The sequence below is a fragment of the Callorhinchus milii genome, unplaced genomic scaffold, assembly GCF_018977255.1.
Source record: "Callorhinchus milii isolate IMCB2004 unplaced genomic scaffold, IMCB_Cmil_1.0 Scaffold24, whole genome shotgun sequence".
NCBI classification, from domain to species: domain Eukaryota; kingdom Metazoa; phylum Chordata; class Chondrichthyes; order Chimaeriformes; family Callorhinchidae; genus Callorhinchus; species Callorhinchus milii.
Window position 1 is genome coordinate 3,572,188 of NW_024704765.1, and position 19,685 is coordinate 3,591,872.

General features: G+C 45.2%; 1 protein-coding gene across 2 annotated transcripts in view; it reads left to right on the forward strand.

The window, feature by feature from the left end:
* Positions 1-4,151: 4,151 nt before the first annotated feature.
* LOC103181383 (eukaryotic translation initiation factor 4 gamma 3) overlaps positions 4,152-19,685 on the forward strand; it is a 122,240-nt gene continuing 106,706 nt past the window's right edge. For both annotated transcript variants that reach the window (XM_007897827.2, XM_007897830.2), the window contains exons 1-3: positions 4,152-4,202; positions 4,340-4,407; positions 19,333-19,414. In XM_007897827.2, coding sequence (XP_007896018.1) covers positions 4,346-4,407; positions 19,333-19,414 — 144 coding nt within the window. In that variant the 5' untranslated portion in view covers positions 4,152-4,202; positions 4,340-4,345. The remainder of the gene's footprint in view (positions 4,203-4,339; positions 4,408-19,332; positions 19,415-19,685) is intronic.

Here is a 19,685-nt window from a genome sequence, read left to right on the forward strand (position 1 = left end):
CTCATTTTCCACATTGCCTATCTTTCCTATATGCCAAATATCCTGGAATATTTAGCTCCCACCCTCAATCTCCCTGTAACCACGTCTACTAGATCATACCTGTTTGTTTCTGTTTGTGCGATTAATTCTTATTACGAATGCTTCATGCATTCAGATATAGCGCCTTTAATTTTGACTTCTTGCTATCTCCCCTACTCGCTAATGCCCTATTTTCTTTGCTGAGCTTCTTGTCCCTCCTTGACACACTCTGTTTATCTCCCTCGTTAATCTGCTCTACCACCTTCATCGTTCTTAGTTTTGCTGGTTTACTTCTAACTGTAACTGTAGCCTTCCCTCCACCCCATCCCCCCCTCCCCCCCATCCCCCTTAGTGGTTTAAAGCTCTGCCTACCTCCCTATTTACTCGTTTTTCCAGGACATTGGTCCCAGCCCGGTTTAGGTGGAGCCCACCTCTATGGAATATCCCCCTTCCCCCAATAATGGTGCCAGTAGCCCATAAAATGAAACCCCTGCCCTCCACACCACTCTTTCAGCCACGTATTTAATTCTTTAATTTGTTTGTGCCTGTACCAATTTGCACATGGCTCAGGCAGTAATTCCTATATTATTACCTTGGAAGTTCTTTTTAATTTAATTCCCAATTCCTTGAACTCACTCCTCAAGTTGTCCCTGCTAGTCCTACCTATATGGATTATCATGATTGGATCCTTCCCCTCCTGCCTCAAATTCTTCTCCAGTCACAACATAATATGTAGCAGCAGGAGTAGGCCATTCGGTCCTTCGAGCCTTCCCCGCCATTCAATCATGGCTGATCTTCTAATCTAACCCCAGCTAATAACCTGACGCTGCCTTATCCCCATATCCCTTAATCCTTTTTGCAATAAGAAATCTATCTATCTCAGTCTTGAATATGTTCAAGGACTGAGTGTCAACAGCCCTTTGGGGTAGTGAGCTCCATATATTTACCACCCTTTGAGTGAAGAAGTCCTGAAGAGATGTTCTTCACCCAACAACAACAACAAAATTACATTTATAGAGTGCCTATAAATTCACGTCGGGAGGACGTCCCAAAGCGCTGAATAGTCAGGTGTCGGGGCCCAAGCATAGGGGAGGCATGGTGAAGGAAGTGAAGTGAAGGGGGAAGTGAAGGCAGAGAGGTGGGAGGGCAACCAAAGGCACGGTCGAAGAGAAGGGTCTTGAGACCAAACTTGAAGGAGGCAAGGGAGGAAGGGAGGCGAAGGGACCGTGGGATGGAGTTCCAGAGTGTGGGGGCAGAGAGGCTGAAAGCGCGGCCACCGATGGTAGGGCAGGTCGGGCGGGAGACATGGAGCAGACCGGAACCCGCTGAATGGAGAGAGCAGGCAGATTGGCAGGTCAGAGAGGTAGGAGGGGGCAAGGCCATGGATGGTCTTAAAGGTGAGGACGAGGATCTTGAACTCTGGGTCAGTCCTCTGGGGGATGGGGAACCAGTGGAGTCGGGTGAGGGTGGAAGTGATGGGGTCACGGAACCTGACAAAGTGGAGGCGACGTGAAAGTTAGGACCTGAACCAGTCAAGGACAGAACTCTGAAGGTTGAGGTGGGAGGAGAGGCGGTGGAGGAGGATTGAATGGTCCAAGGTGTCAAAGGCAGTGGAAGAGGTCGAGGAGGATAAGGAGGCAGAGGGAGCCCTGGTCGCAAGTGGTCAGGATGTCGTTTGTGATCTTGACCAGAGCAGGAGGGATTTATGGAGGGAATGGGAGAAGAGGAAAGAGCGAAGTTGGGAGGCAACGGCTCTCACAAGGACCTTGGATAGGAAAGGAAGATTTGAGATGGGCCGGTAAATGGATAGCTGTAATGGGTCAAGGGAAGGTTTCTTCAAGATGGGGGTGATAGTGGCTGTTTTGAGGGGGGTAGGAACAGTGCCAGATGACAGGGAGAGGTTGATGATGTCAGCGAGTAGTGGGGCAAGGAGGTGGAGCTGGGATTTAAGGAGAGGGGTAGGAATGGGGTCCAGGGAGCAGGTGGTGGACTTCATGCGGATATGGTGGTGAAGACAGAGGAGGGGTTGACAGTTTCAAAGGTGTGGAAGGAGGGATGGGTAATTGTCAGAGTGTGAGGTGGGGTTAGGGAGGGGTTGGAAGTTGGGAGGGTAGAGGCAGCTGAGCAGATTCCCTTGATTTTGGACTCGAAGAAGTCCAGCATTTTCTCCGAGTGAGAGTCAGAGGAAAGAATCTGCAAGGCGTGGCGGGGAGGGCGGAGTAGCTGGTTGGTGGTGGAGAACAGGAGCCTGGGGTTGCCCTTCGCCTCCAGGATTAACCTCGAATAGAAAGACGATTTGGCCAAAGCAAGAGCGGAGCGGTAGGTTTTGATGAGGTCCAGCCAGATGCGGCGGTAGACCATTAGGCCGGATCTAAACCAGGTACATTCAGCAGCCCGCACCTGGCCTTTAAGTGAGCGGATGTGGCTGGTGAACAGGAGGTAGTTCGGGAGGTGAGGGGGGCACAAGGGCGTCGAGTGTGGTGGAGAGGGTGCTGTGGAGAAGAGTAAGCACAGCGAGTGGGTTGGTGCGAGAGGTAGGCCAGAGGGGGAGGAGTTCAGAGGACTCCAGGGCAGCAGAGAGGGACTGCGGGGAGATCTTCTTCCACGGGCAGTAGAAGATAGTGGTAGGTTTGGAGACAGTGGGGAGAGGCTTTTATACATGTTTTCATTACAGCGAGGCTTGACCATGCAAACTCATTTATTGTCGGCCTCCCCATCTCCTCCCTCCACAGGCTGCAGATCATCCAAAACTCTGCAGCCCATGTCCTGTCCCACACTAGGCTTCGCGGATCCTATCACCCCCATCCTCGCCCAACTCCACTGGCTTCCCATCACACAGAGGATATAAGGTCCTGGTCCTCACCTTCAAAGCCCTCCATGGTCTTGCTCCCCTCTACCTCTGCGACCTCCTACCATCCTGCTCGCTCCCTCCACTCAGTGGGCTCTGGCCTGCTTCATGTCCCCCACCGCTCACCGTTCTGCCACTCTGCCCCCACCCTCTGGAACTCCATCCTGCAGTCCATTCGCCTCGCCCCTCCCTTGCCACCTTCAAGGCCCATTGCAAGACCCTCCTCTTCGACCATGCTTCGACCCTGCTTCGCCCCTTGCCCTCCACTCTCCCCGACCCCGACCCCCAGCTCGGGTCCGTAACTCTGTCTGTCCAACGCCTTGGGACGTCCTCCCAACGTGAAAGGTGCTATACAAATGTCATTTTGTTCTTGGTGATGTTGAATAGCAGCTGGGTTTTTGGTGTTTGGTTTAGTTGGGTATTGGGATAAGTTTGGGAATTAGGTTGGGTTTTGGAATTTGTTGTTTGGACAGGTTTAGGGATTGAGATGGGGTTTATTTCAGCGCCTTGTGATGTTCTCCCTCTGTGAAAGGTGCAATAAGTTTGAGGGTTGAGATGGGTTAGGTTTGGGGATGGGGGGGTGCGGTGGGTGGGGGTGAGGAATGGATGAAATTGTAGAGTCCTGTAGCTCAGTGGTTAGAGCACTCGCTTTGCAAGTGAGAGACCTGAGTTCAATTCCAGGCAGAGGGCGAAACCTCGGGCAAGTTTCCTTACTCCACACAGAGCCTAATAATAATCCCTCCAAAACCAAAAACAATAATAAATTGGTCATTTTCAATCTACGACTGTTTGTGGGACATTGCTGTGCGCAATTGGCTGCCGCGTTTGCCCACAAATATACAGTCAATTCACTTTACAGTGTGTTCTGTGAAGCGCTTTGGGACGTCCTCCCGACGTGAAAAGCGCTATATCAAATGCGAGGATTATTATTATTATTATTATTATTATTATTATCTGGGGTGGTCTCACTCTGGCACCGCTGCCTTGGCGAAACTTTCCGGAACTTACCGAACTGGAGGCTCGGGAATAGCCGAGCACGAGGGGGGGGGGGGGGAGGCTCCGGAAATAGCCGAGAGAGAGGGGGCGGGGTCCCGAGCCGCTCCGGAAGTTGCCCCACAAGCCGAGGCCCCGCCGAAGTTTTCCGGAAGTTGCCGAGGGCCGCCGGGCGCCGTCTTCTCGGGACTGGAAAAGCGGCGCTCGCTTCGCCATGTTGGTTGTTGTGTGAAAATCGCCCGCATCCGCCCCGCAGCCCCGACTCCCTGCCTCTCGGGACACGCCCCGCCGCCAGCTCTCACTCCGGGCCGTCCGTCAATGGTATTATTGGTGTGATTTACAGGTAAGGGGTCCGGCGGGAACCGTCCCCGGTGGGGAGCACCACCCCTGAGGTAACTCTCTGTCTCTCTCTCTGTGTGTCCAACACACCCCCCGCTTCTCCCTCTCCCTCTCTCCCTCTCTCTCTCTTGTCTCCCTCAGCCTGAGATGAGCTTACCACAGAAAGCCAAACCACAGCCTGTGATACGAGGACTACAACAGCCTCCTTCGTATCCTTCACTTTTTTTGAGGAGGGGGGGGGGGGCTTGTGTGTGTGGGGGGGAGTTTATCGCTTTGATAATAATAATAATATCATTGCAGATAATAATATAATCGTGTTGGGGAGAGGGGCTGAAACTTAACAGGGGTTTTTTTTTGTGTGGGGGCGGTCTCTGTTGAAATGTTGGTGCATCGGTGTTTTCAGGGGGAAGGCGATGGTCTTGAGTTGAGCACAATGTGGGGGTGAGGTGAGGGGTTGGTGTGGGGGGGTTGGGGGGGGGTTTGACTCGAGAGAAAGCGACCTGTGATTGTCCCTCTCTGGGCACTTGTTGCGACTGTGGTGGGGCGCGTTATTATCTTTTTAAATGTGTGTCATGTCATGTCATGTTATGTTCAGTCTGTGAGCCTGAGGTACATTTGTGAAAGAAATACCTTTTGTGTCTGTGTCTGTGTCTGTCTGAACGGGTGTTGGGATGGTCTCAGGGAGGCTCGACTGAGACTGACTGACTCGAGGGGGAAAATACCCCCCAAAATGCTCAATGTGGGTGTCGCTTTTTATTTAATTCTCTTCCAAGTCCGGTTATATTTTTTTTGTGGGGGAGGGAGGGGGGGGGTCGTTCATAAATCACGAGGAGATAGTTAAAAGAATCTAAAAGCCCAGCTGGGGGCTATTTATTAACCTATATATGTATATATATATATATTTCTGCAAGTTTATTTGCTTTGTGTGTACTGGATACTGTGCAAGTCGGATAGATGTCTGGGAGGGTTTGTAAGTTTTATTTGCGAGACGGTGTTTACGGATTGTTTTTTAAAGGGGAGGGGAAGTAGGAAATAGTTGAGAAGCTCCACTGCGTGACACGTCCTCAGAAAATGCCGGTTAGAGAGAGAGAGAGAGACAAGAACCACCCAAAGCCTCACTGCAGTCAGGCTGCAGCTAACGCCAGCTCCTGCTCTGGGCAAACAGGAGCCTTCATTTAAACTCTCTTTGTGTTTTTTATATATATTACATAGGTATAGATATATACACTCACAGAGAGAGAGAGAGAGAGAGAGACAACAGATTCATCATGATAGAGGCAGAAATGTAGGATTAGCCTGTGTGCAACCAGATTCTGATTCATGGGAGTGTATTCCATGCTCTAGTAATTTTTCAGGCCTGTCTTGGAAACCCTCAGCAGAAATGTGCTGATCCTTTTTTTTTGTTTCGTACGTACTGTTTTGGAGCGCTTTCTTTTTCTTTGACCCTTTCAAAAGAGCGCGTTCATTTTTTTTGTGAAAAAAAAAGCGACAAGAATTACAAAATGGAGAGAATGCCATTACCAGTGGGGAGATATATATATATGTGTGTGTGACATATTTTAAAAGGGTTGCGTTTGATTCGTTCATTGGTGAAATCTCATTATTTTCTATGTGTAGTTGCAAATGAGCTGGTATGGTGGTTAACCTTGTGAAGGTAAAAAATTGCTTGCTGTGTATTCAGAATTTTCTCTTCCAAATATGTATTCTATATCCTGCAGAGGAATGTACAGTATGAGCTGAGAATGTGGTGGATGGGCTTGGGTGGGGGTAAATGCTGCATGCTCAGTTTGTAGATTGCAAATCCCCTTTTTTAATGAGATATTGTGCATCGCTGCGGTAGTAGGGTGGCCCCAGTGCATTTTTTTGTGTTTTTAAAAAAAAAATGGGATTGGCAAGGGAGGGAAGGTTAATGTGTACCCAAGGATTTGAATATCAGAAGCCTCATCAGTGTTTGTTGAATAAAAAGCAGTGTAATATTGTGGTGAGGTTGATGATGGGTGTGGGGGGGGGAAAGCATTGCTCTGATGGAATAACAGTGATGTACAGTAGCTAGGATGTCAATACTAGGTTGTTGTGATGCACAAGAGTATGGTTACTGTGTATGTTTGTGACTTAATGGTTTTGAGTTTCTACAAAACTGCTCTTTTCAATATTTAACTGCATCCTTTTAAAATGCTCAATGGATATTAGTTAATTTGGTATTGTTCTAGATGGCTTGTAAAAATAAAAACAAAATGAAATGTCAGTCTATTCTCGTTCTGATATTGCAGTTGGGGGAATGGTTTAAGTTGGATGCCGGCTTGACTGAGTTGGGAGCACTCAGCACAATTCATGACTGTTTGTGGGACGCTGCTGTGCACAATTGGATGCCACGTTTTGTCCATAAAATATACAGTCAGTTCACTTCACAGTATATTCTGTGAAGCGCTTTGAGACGTCTCGCATGCAAGGATTATTATTAGCTGTTTGTGGGTTCAAGCCCCAAATTGAGACTTAAGGCCACAGTCCCAAACAGCACACCCATACAGTATGGGAGGGCCCAGGAGGTGCTAATTTGAGTGAGATTTTAAACCGAGGATCTGCTTGCTAGGTTCAGGTGGACATTTCAAGATTACACAACACGATTGGAAAAGAGGGGCGTTTCTCCTGGAGTTCTCAAAGTACTCCAAATTAATTGGTTGTTTGACTTATGGCTGCTTGAGGGACCCAACTGGTGCCAAATAATGGCTGCATTTAACGAACAGATCGTTTGAAAGATCCGCTCACTCATTTTCAAATTCCTTCTTGCCCTCGTACCTCACTACCGATCCGATTTGCTTATCATCCGCTCCCTCCGCTCGGCTGGCTCCGGCCTCCTGTTTTTCCTTCGTCCCCTCAGATCCATCATTGGTGGCCGTGACTTCAGTCACTATGCCCAAAACTCTGGAACTCTCTCCCTCAGTTCCTCTGCCTTGAACTCCCCACTTTCAAATCCCACCAAAAGACCTTCCTTTTTGATTGTGCTTACGGTCATCACCCCCTCTCTCCCAGGCTCGGGGTCAGACTGTGCCATTGTCAAGCGCTCCGGGACGCTACCCCATGTGAAGATCGCTATGTAAATGCAAGTTGTTGTTGTATTTGCCTACAAAACATCACTACAGCTATCTGTAATTGATGAGCACTCTTTATTTGAACGTGATAAGATGCTATAAAGTTGCAAGATTCTATATGGGAACCATGATTTAGTATTGGCAGTTAGATATTGAATTTTTAACATTTGGGATGTTGGTCTGCTGTTGCTGACTCCAGTTCGAGGCCATGTTGTGGGAATGCGGTCGCTTCACCAGACAGCAGTTCTGGTGACAGATTCCCATAAGATGCACTTGGACATGCTCAATGCTGAGGCACAAGCTTTGTGCCAAATAGCAAAAAGCAATGAGGCACTGCAGACTTGCTCAATAGTGCACTGGCTTTTGACAGCCCTGAAGTATGCAGAGGATTAATACCATGTAGCCTTGCTGCTAAATAATGTACTTGTTACAGATTGTCAGATGCATCACAGAGGTACTGTTTGAACCTGGGTTGAATCACGTTATGAACAGCCTTATTAAAGCAGTAAGTGCCACCTGGTACAGTAGATGTTCTAAGTGAGTATGTAGATACCGTTAAACACCCCAGATATTGGAATGATTCTGGTTGAAAATAATTAAATCTTTCACCTCAAATGTACAGAATTCATTTTGTTTTGTCAGTGCTGTCTGTCCTAATTTAAAGTGATTTAGGATACTTGTTTAAAAATCTTTTGTGTGTGTCGTGTAGTCAATACATTTTTACTGTGGGGGCAAGGTGTTTTGACTCGGGCCTTCACAAAATGTGTCTTTGGTCATTGGTCTGGTAGTTCGGAAGCTAATTGAGTTCTGCCTTCGATCCTGAGGCAGGGAGTTGTTTGAGCCACCATGTTTTAATTTAGTTTTTTTTTGTTAAACTACAACTTTAAATTGAACTCAACCAGATGACGCCATCATTGGATTCCTGTAGCTCAGTGGTTAGAACACTCGCTTTGCAAGTGAGAGACCTGAGTTCAATTCCAGGCAGAGGGCCAAACCTTGGGCAAGTTTCCTTACTCCACACACCTAATAATAATCCCTCCAAAACCAAAAACAATAATAAATTTTTTTTAAAAAATTGGTCATTTTCAATCTACGACTGTTTGTGGGACATTGCTGTGCGCAATTGGCTGCCGCATTCGCCCACAAATATACAGTCAATTCACTTTACAGTGTGTTCTGTGAAGCGCTTTGAGACGTCCTCCCGACATGAAAAGCGCTATATCAAATGCAAGGATTATTATTATTATCATCGTTAGGTCATGACGCCACAGCATTGGGCAATGCGGACCAGAGATCGCACATTCGATCGCAGCCTGTGCTGAGTTAGCTGATCCTAGCCAGGGCAACAATTGAGACTATAATTAACTTTTTTTTAAACTCAGGCAGGTGGGTGTCTGATGCATGCAGTAACCCATCACTGTGCTGAGTATCCAGACCACCGAGTTCCATCTACAAATGGAATCGTTTGGATGGGTGCGCCGTGCTTACCTAATTCTGGAGTGGCTTTGGGGAATCCTAGAGTGTGCGTTGGGATAGTTCTGAAGTTTAACCGCATAGCTTGCCATCCAGGATTGTCTGACAAGCTTCCCACAACTTGTCCATCCTAGACGCTTATGATTTAGCAGGGTTAATGGGTGCTGAGCAGGTAGAATTCCTGCCCCAGTGATTGGTCTATCCTTCCAAGTCCTGCTGCTGTTGGTCTGTCATCAGCAGTGCCGGAGTTATATGCATACCTTGCTATGGAACTGAATGAACAAGACAACCACAAAGCTTTGACTGGATTCTGACATTCGCTTGTCAGGCATGTTACCTTTATAGCGAGCTCATATCCAAGGAGACCGTGCTTACCTTCTCTTCCCTTCCCCTCCGGATAGTCAGTAGTTGTTAATGATTTGACATCTATCAAGTGCCCTCACTGATGATAATAATAACCCTTGCATTTGATATCACAAAGTGAATAACAGGCAACTGTGGTCAGCACAGCTCATTATTAAATGTGTGAGAGCGTTGCCATACTCCTGCCCACAGCTCAAGAACCTCAGCCCTACCCATTGAGCAATTGCTCCACCCGTCGGAGGGGTGGAGTTTGAGCTGCAGCTGCTTACCTCTGCATACCAATCAGGATGATACTAAGTCCATGGATATGAGCCTTAGTATTGATACCAAGCCATGGAGTCCTGTAGCTCAGTGGTTAGAACACTCGCCTCGCAAACGATAGACCTGGGTTGGATTCCCGGCAAGGCGAAATGTTGGGAAAGTATGTTTGCTTCATACGTCTCTGTTTAGCTAGCAGTAAGTAGGAACCTGGTTGTTAGTTGATTGGCAGATCGGTTTTCCGCGGCTAATAATTTCTTCCAAAAAAAATGGTCACTTCATTCCATCACTGTTTATGAAACACTGCTGTTCGTCGCATTTCAGCCACAAAATATACAGTCAATTAACTACAGAATATTCTATGAAGTGCTTTGAGATGATGTCTCGAAGATGTGATAAGGAGCGATATCAAATGCAAGGATTATTATTATGAGCATTTGGTCTCAGTTTATGTGTGGAGTGGGGGGGGGTTTGTGCTTCTGATAACTATCCAGAGGTCTGTCTGAAAGATAGCATATATGTATCGGATGTTGATATAAAATTAGATTTCATCTTTGATGCCTCGCATGGACGAATACCCTGCTAACACCTTAAGATTAAAGATTAGTGGACAAGTAGAGGGATTCAAATAAGGCGATGTTATCTTAGAATTAAACCAGTTAGATGTGAGATCAGAAAACATTTCTTAACACTGACCTTCAGCATAAATCTCCAGTAGAGTAAAATTTTATTTTAATCCATTCTTTTGTGTTGGACATATTCATTAATTCTGGTTTTACGAAAAACTAAAATGGTTATGCCTTAAACTGATGTTTCATCTTAGTAACTGCAGGCAAAACTGATACCAGGTTGAAATAACAGAGTTAGGAGCAGGGGAAAAAACATCAATAGATTACAAAAAAGTCTTATGCGTTAATGGACACATTATTAATATTAGTTTTTCACTGGCAAACTGACTATTTAGCTACTGAACTTTGTGTGCTCCCGACTTATCAGTTTCTTGATGTCTTCACAGTCGAGGCTGACACACTAACACAGTACTTGTCGGAGTACTGCATTGTAATGGAAGCAAAAAGATGGAATTTTGTATTGGTTCTCTTTAGCATAATCATGAGATTGGAATTCAAGGCAACAAAGCAACTAGGTAGCAAGGGTATTAATATGGTAATTTTGGAAGTCTGGCCTGTTCTTGTAGAGCCATTTCTGTGTGTGAAAGAGCCTTTTGCCTTTTTGTGCTTGCTTTCCATCCAAGTGTTTGGGTGAGAGAGAGAGGCCTCTCTGCCCTTTCACTGTGTCCTGCCTGGGCTCCTCTACTTTTTCACTGCATCCCCCAGTGTATGAGTGAGAGCTGAGTAAAACCATGTTAAAACCAAGCTATATCTGCTCACAATTGTGGATTAATATTTGGTCTCCAAGCTTTTGACAATACTTCATGCCTTTTTTTGTTTGTCAGTCAACACTTAAAGCTAATGCTATGGCGCTATTTGTTGTGCCAATATTCTTTTTTTTCTCTCCCCTCCTCCTCATTCTCTCAGGGCTCGCTCTGACTTTCTGTAAGGAAACTGTCATGTGTGTGCTTGGCCTACCTGGCCATTATTCATGCTTGAGTCTAGAAAGCACGAGCTGCAAACCATTCAACCATAGAATATGTCACAGCCGAGCCTGTTTCTGTTCTCGTGTGAAAATCCACTTGGACCCTTTGCAAGAAGAGCATCATTGGGTAGCATCAGGAATGGGATCCTGGTTGATTGCCCTTTTCCTTAATTAAGGAGACCCTGAAGCTAACCCTTTGGATTGCTCTGCCTCCTCTGGAGTTTTTGCTGTGTTTCAGTGTCGACCCTAATCCTTTCATTAATTGAATCTGTAAAATGTAGAAGTTCAAAAGCCTGTCTCGACTAGGCTCTGGCCATTTCTTCAATCCCAAGTTTCTTATTGCCCATTATTTCCACCTTTTCTTAGGCCTTTACCTACCTGCTGTTTACCTCTTCTGCCCCACCCTTGAAAAAAGCCAGTGAATGCTAAAACCCATTTATGTAAGTATGCCCGCCTCCTGCCACACTGCTGTCCATCTGATATCCCTCCATCCAAACCAGCAATTGTTCTTGGGACCTTCCTGCACTGTAGTGTGGAATCTCACGTCATCAGCATCTACCCTGAAGTGCACTATCCTGAGTTTAACCTTGTAACCTGGGGAGAGTTTAATTTTGGTTGCAGGATTCCACCTGATTTAGTTGAATAAAGTGAGATTTGTTTTTCTTAACCACTCAGTTTAAGGCTGTGGATTATTCAAAAGCTAAACATTTCCATTTATTTATATGAAACCGAGCTGCTGTTTTGTCTATGCTTGAGCCTCCTTGTAAGTGATACTCAATCCAGTCAAGGGATCAATTCAACTAATGGCTAATTGGTAACTAGTCATTAATCAGCATAACTGTTGTATGATTTGTGTGCTGGCCTAGCTCAGTTGGTAGCACTCCAGGTCATGTTCACACCCAAATCATGACTTGAGCTCACATTGTAGGCTGCTATCTATCACATTACAGTACTGGTGGAGCATTGTAATGTCGGAGATGCTGTGCTTCAGACGAGATTGAGGACATTTAGTGAAAGCTATCATTTTATCTGCAAAATTAGCTGCTACACTTGAATGTGAAGTGTTTTGAGATATTTTAATGGGGTAAGGTTCTGTAAAAATAAGTTGTTTCTTTTCTCTATAAAACCTCTCATACTAGGGCATGGTGACGCAAATGTATGTGTACTATAAATTAGGGTCCTTGTGAAGATTGTTTTTGGAGTTCGGACACCAATAACGTTCAGGACTTGGGGAAAGATGCTGAGTGGGATGGGTGCTGGTAAAGCTACACACAAATTAGCAGATATAATTGGGTCACCAACTATGAAGTGTCCTGGTGAATAAGTGATTGAATATTCTGGCATTAACAGGAAGAACTTGACTTTGTTGCTGCTGAATGATATGCAAGTGTCATTGTTTTGATTTGAGGATTGATTTCAATAGTCTCCAGGGCAGTGTTGTGAACTGAGTGCAGCTGTGGTGTTGAGGAATCTAGCTGGAACAAGGCATTTTAGTCTAGTTGCGCTTGATGATTTCTGCTTGCTTGCCTGCCGATTTTACCATACGCAACTTGATCAGTAAAATAACAATCCTTGCATTTGATATAACGCCTTAGCACATCTTTGAGACATCTCAAAGAGCTTCACAGGATATACTGTAGTATAAAGTCTAGTGACTGTAAATTTTACGGGAAAATCACAGCAGGCGATTGCATGCAGTATCTGGTAGTTTACAGTTTCCTGGGTTGTCAGTAATTGTGATGGTGAGATTGATGTTTTTTGTGTCTTTTGCTCCAACTATGCAGTGTTGCTTGGGTGAATAGTGCTGTTATTGCACTGCTTGTTATAGAGTATTGTGGAGGATGGCACAGAGTTGCACTGCATTGTTTGTATTGCTTGGGCTTTCCTCTGATGCATATAATATATACACACATGTGTGTATATATATAACATGTATGTATAATATATAGATTTGTCCACTGGAGTTGAGAAAATTAATTGCTAATGATGGAGGTCTTGAACGGTTACAATAAGGAAAAGCATAATTGATTATTTCCACCTAGAGCAGTAGAGCGACATTGAACCAGGTGGCTCAAGTTACAAAAATCAGTGCTGAATGGCCGGTTTCTGCATTGTAACATTCCTGGGTGCACAGGGGAGATGTGGGCTGCCTTAAGGAGATGGAGCATAAACTAGATGTGAGGGAGACTAAAATCCAAGTATCAAGTGATTGAACAAGCTGGAACAGAAGTGACGTCTAATATCAGCTACAGTGTTCAGTCACCCATTAAATTTCTTATTCAGCCTTACTGCTGGCAAAACCAGCTCATGATGCAGGTGTACTTCCAGCTGATGCAGTAAATATAGTACAGCAGAAGTGTTTGCATTACAGATCTCAAATTATCAATTGGCCTTAAATTTCAATGTGGAAATTAAGTAAAGTGGAGATTTAGTTGTGTTGATACCATAAACCACATTTTTCTGTCTGATTAATAGCTACTGGATTATATAACAGGTGGAATATCCTGCTTCTGTATTTTGGAAAGAAAGTTCCTTATAATCCCCAATTTTGTGAACACTTGATGTATAAAGGATCAAGTGTACATCCTTTATTGCAATGCAGTATTAATGCAAGTCGCAGCTTTCTGAAACTGTTGCTTTGGTGAAGTGATATGTGAAGAAGCCACATTAAGTGGAAGGAGCAGCTCCCACATGGGGTAAATGGTTGGACCCTTGATGCAAACTTAGAATGTAAAAGTAATTAAAAGTGTTCTGTCCAACAGAGATCCATTCTAGTTCTGTGGAAAGATCAAGTGTGTTCTTAACTGCTTCCACCAATCATCCAGATATACAACTCCTGAAAGCTCTTTTCACAATGGGGTGAAATGAGATGAAGCTTTCTTTGGACAATTGATGACAATTAGAAAGGCGGAATGGACTTGCATTTATGACCTTATTTTGAAGCATCTCAAAACACTTTGTAGGTTATTACTGTTATGTCTAGTGACTTTGAACAAACACAGCAGTGAGATCCCATTCCCACAAACAACCATATGGTGAATGACCAATTCATTCACAGGATTGTTGGCCAGGATAGTGGGAGAATCTCTTTCTAGTATTGCTGTAGAATCTATTAATGTGCAGTTGAACAGGCAAATGGGATCTTGGTTTAATGTTTCATCTGAAATACAAGACTTCCGACACTAACACTCCCTGTGTCTCTTAATTTGCCTGAAACTGCATTGGCTTATCAATGTGGTCCGTTTGTTTATATGATATTTGTTAGTGTTATGGAATATCTAGAACCTGGTGTTTGTGTTTATTATTGACCTCAATAGCCAGTACACTTTTTTTTAGATTGAATATATGCATGAGCTCAGGCAATTATTTATTCTCAAGAAAAGTTGTGTAATTTACCTTTTCAGTACAGCTTCAGATTGAGTACATAAGAACTGGTAGACGAAAAAAGACCTAGTTCCCCTTCCACCTTCATGGCAGTCACATGCACAAACTACCTATATACTATATCCCGTAATGTGATTTCCTAAAAGAACACTATCTAATCTGTGTTTGAAAGAATCAACACTTCCTGCTTCAAACATCTGCCAAGGGAGCCTGTTCCACAGGTTCATTATTCATTCATTGAAATAGTGTTTGAGTAATTTCGTTCCGAATTTTCACCCCTTCATTCACAGGCCATGTCCTCTGGTTCTACTATTCTGGAATAGTTGAAACAGCCTGTCATGATCTATATTGTTTTGCCCCTTTAAAATCTTAGACAGCAATCATGGCACCTCTCAATCTTCTCTTTTCCAGAGTGAACATACCCAATTTACTTAGTGGCTCCTCATAGTCCAGTCCTTCCATTCCATCAATTATTTTGATTGCCCTCCTCTGTATCTCCTCAATTTCTCCCATATCCTTTTTGTACTGCAGCAACCAGAACTGTACACCGTACTCCCAAGTATGGTCTCACCAAGTGGCAGGATTACCCCATACTTCAGCTGCTATTGATGTTTTGATACATCCCAACATCTGGTTTGCTTTACTCACTGACACAGCATTGTTGGAAGACCTTCAAATCCTTGCTGGCTGTCCCTAATTAACCCATATTCTTCCAGTGAAGATTTATTCTGTCCCAGATTATAGTCTCCAGGAGTTTCCCCACTACTGATGTTAGGCTGACTGGCCTGTAGTTCCCAGGTTTGTCCTTCTGTCCCTTTTGTACAGGGGAGTAACATTGGCCACTCTCCAGTCCTCTGGTACCACTCCTGTGTCCAACGAAGATTGAAAAATTGTTGCCAAAGCCTCCGTTATTTGTACCTGTGCCTCCCATAGTAACCTTGGCTGCATCCCGTCCAGACAACTTATCTACCTTGAGCCCAGTCAACCTTTTCAGTACTTCCTCTCTGTTTATACTTATCCTATCCATTTCCTCTATCCTCTCCTCCGATACTGCGGCATTTGGTGCATCCACTTATTTTGTGAAGACAGATGCAAAGTACTCATTCAGTACATCAGCTATGCCCTCTGCCTCCACAATAAGATTTCCACCTTGGTCCTTAATTGCCCCATCCTATCTTTGACTAACCTCTTTTTCATGAACACGTTTGCAAAATATTTTAGGATTCCCTTTAATGTTGCCCACTAACCTTTTTTCATATAATCTTTTTGCCCCTCTTATTTCCTTTTTCAGTTCTCTTTTGTACTTCCTTTATTTTATTTGGTTGTCTTCTGTATCTTGGGTTTGACATTTGTCACACGCCTCCTTTTTCTGGTTCATTCTAGACAATTTATCTTAAGTTTACACAGCTGTTTGGCAACCATACTGGTAGTGATATAAATAGCAACTTTTCTCTGCGACATCCAGATCAGATAGGTTACCTGTCTCCTCCTTGGTAACGACTGATGCAAAAAACTTATTTAGCACTTTGCAACTTGTGCAGCATTATTTGTCATGTTGTCCCTGGCAGACACCCAATCCCCTCCTCTAGGTACCAGGGGCTCCTCTGTGCCCCCTAGCAAGGTCTCTAATACATAATTTATAAACACTTTGCCCTCTCTAATACTTTAGCACTCATAAGGCTGACAACTTCAGACTTGAGTGAATCTACCAGTAACTCAGTTAATGCAGATGAATCCATTCAAGACCTGGGACTGGAAGGCAAACATCTCACAACTTCTGCAATTCCATTGTTACATAAGAAAAAAAAATCTCACCCACATCACCTTCCCCCTCTGCACCGAATTCCTTGATAGAATTTTCACTCCGTTCCCACCTCACTCTACTCAAGTGAGGCTTTCACAGTTCTCCCCTTTATATAGGCCTCTGATATAACCTGATTCAACTGGTCAGCAAATGATTAACTAATTAGCTAATCCCTAACACCTAGCCTGTCACTAAATACCAATTTGGCTTGTTTACCTGTTTTGCTTGAAAAGTCCTCTCTTGTTCAAAAAAACAATTCTCATTCTTTTACTAAAAGAAAGAGTTTTCTCTTGGTCTCCAGTTCTCTCTTGTTCAAGAATTCCTACTCTCGCCAAATTCCTTAACAGAATTCGCACTCTGCTCCACCTCACTCAGTTCACTCCTCAATATGCTGGGCTCTCTGCTCGAGTAGTGAAGTACGCAGCGCTCAAACACAGTAAGAAATAGGTGTGGATTCTGTTGCTGAAGTAAGGTTTGCCTTTTATTTGCTGTTTTTTTTCAAGTTGCAGTCCCTGTGTAGCCTTCCAGCACATTAGCATTTCAATTGGCTGTTTGGAGGAACTTCTGCCTACAAATGCACATTAATGGCAATTAGTTGTGAAGCTCTTATCGAATGCAAGGATTATTTATTATATTTTCAATATAATGTTATAATGACTGTTGGCTGGATGACATCTACACTATTAACGTTCAGTGTAGTTCCTGATCCACACAATTACTGGCCCCCACCCCTTTCCCCCCACCCTGTTGGCATTGAGTTAATCTCAGCCACGACAGCACTTGGAACTTGCATTGATCTTATCACCTGATCTTCGAGGTAGAAAAACTATTATTCGTGTGTACTTTGAGTTGCAACATGCTTACATTATTCTGTGTGTAAACCTTCATTCATCGTAGGAATGTCAGTGAGTAGCGAATCATCGTGTCACAGAAGCCCAGAAACGGGCAATACAACCCAGTGTTTAGTCACTGATGTTTTGCTCTATGTGGATCACTTCGTCTAATCCCATTCTTCTCGCCCTTTAATATCGCCTCTTTTTGAAGCATGTGCGTAATTCATTTTGATAACAACAAAATTACATTTGTAGCTCCTTTCACAGTCAGTGTTTCTGACCCGAGCTGGGGGTCAGGATCAGGGAGGGTGAAGGGTTGGGGGAGAAGGACGTGACCGAAGGCAAGTTAAAAGAGGAGGGTCTTGAGACGGGTCTTGATAGAGGCAAGGGATGGGTTGAGGCGGAGGGATGTGAAGCAGGCTGGAGACCGCTGAGTGGAGGGACCGGGCAGGTTGGCAGGGGGTTAGAAGGTCGCAGAGCAAGACCATGGGGTCTTTGAAGGTGAGGACCAGGATCTTGAACTGTATCCTCTGTGTGATGGGAAGCCAGTGAAGTCGGGGGTGATAGGGTCATGGAGCCTGGTGTGGGAGAGGACACGGGCTGCAGAGTTCTAGGTGATCTAAGGCCTTTGGAGGGAGGAGTTGGGGAGGCTGGCAAGCAGGGAGTTTGTGTAGTCGAGCCTGGATGTTTTGAATGCATGTATGAGGATCCTGGCTGCCTGCAGTGTGAGACAGTGGCAGAGTCTGGCAATGTTGCGGAGCTGGGGAATGGCAAGGTCAAAGAGGAGGGTCTTGAGTCTTGATGGGGGCAAGGGAAAGGACGAGGCAGAGGGATGTGAAGCAAGCCGAAGACCACTGAGAGGAGGGCGCGGGCAGGTTGGTAGGGGGTTAGAAGGTCGCAGAGGAAGACCATGGAGGAAGAAGTGGCACAGATGTGGGGTAGGAAGGATAGTTTAGGGTCAAACAAGACGCCAAGTTTCCAGGCAGGCTCAGTAAGGTGGAGTGTGCATTCTTGGATGGCGATGCTGTCGATGCCTGAGATGTGGAGGCACTGACGGGAGCCAATCAGGAGAGCCTCGGTCTTGTTGACGTCCAACTGTAGAAAGTTAGCTCTCATCCAGGACTTGATGTCTGACAAACATTCTGTCAGGACAGCAGAGGGTCCTGGGGTCGAGGGTGAGAGATAGAGTTGGGTGTCATCCAATATGTGGAAATTGACCCCATGTCGGCAAATGATGTCACCAAGATGAAGCATATAGATATTGAAAAGGAAGGGACCAAGGATAGAGCCCTGAGCAATTCCACACAAGCCAGTGCGGGGGCTATAGGAGAAGCCATTTGTGGAGATGAAGTGCAGACGGTATGAGCGATAGGATCTGAACCATTCAGAATAGAACCATGAAGGTTGAGGTGAGAGGAGCGGCGCACAGAGTGGTCAACGGTTTTGAAGACAGCAGAGAGATTAAGGAGGACGAGGATGCAGAGGGAGCCCTGGACAAAATGTCATTTGTCACTTTCACCAAAGCTGTTTCTGTGCTGTGGACGGAAGGAAAGGAAGGAGCGAAGCTAGGAAGCAACTACCTGTTCCAGCACCTTGGAAAGAGAAGTTGGAAATGGAGCGGTGATGTGAGAGCAGGGATGGGTCCAGAGAGGGTTTTTTAAAGATAGATGACAGTCATTTTTAGAGGGGTGGGAATGGTACCAGTGGACAGAGAGATGTTTATGAGGTCTGTGAGTAGGGGGGGCAAGGAGGTGGAGCTGGGCAGTAAGAAGAGGGGTAGGGATGAGGTCAAGGGAGCGGGTGGTCAGTTTCATGTGGGTTCTGGTGGTGATGAAAGAGGAAGGGGAGACAGGTTCGAAGGAGTGGAGTGAGGGATGGTGGGAGCTAGGATGTGAGGGGAAGATGGGGAGGAGGTAGTAGTCGGAAGGCCAGAGGCAGCTGAGCGGATCCCCTCGACTTTGGCGTTGGAGGAAAGGATGGGGTGGGTGGGGGAGCCGGTTGGTGATGGAGAATAGGAACTTGAGGTTGTCCTTGACCTCCAATATTGTCTTGTAGAGGGACGATTTAGCCGTGGCAAGGGCGGAGTGATAAGATTTGATAAGGTCTAGCCAGATCTGCTGTTGGACAGTTAAGTTGGATTTGAGCCAGGTGCATAGACAAGAATCTATATAGACTGTCTCAGCAGCAATGCTACACATAGGGGCCTTGGAAGGAAAAATCCTCTCTAGAATTCTAAACATCGTCAATTTTGTTTTCAGCCCTCTGGTATGTCATGATGGCGTAATCCTAGAGCTCCAATCGGTTGGCGGTTTTCCTTAACAGCTTGTTTTATCACAGAATTGCCCGAGGACCTGTACAGCAGCAACTTGACGAGCGCATCTACCCTCCACAGGCAGCTGTAGCCGCCGTCCAGTATACAGTGAGTAGCCTTTCCTTTATTAACAATTCTGCGTACTTTGTGAAATGTCTAAAGCATATCCTGTTGGATTTCCTGTCTTAAATTAATTTATTGTGAGCTGACTGCATGGTCTCTGGAAATGAGCTGTTCTGTTAGATTTGCTGTATCTTCTGCCCGCCTACCCCACAAATCTGTCATTCCCTTTCACCAGTGTCCTGCTGCCAGTCAGCTCTGTGCTTTTTAATAAGCAAGGTCAGGATTTCCAGGACTGTAATTCAGACTCACTGTTGTA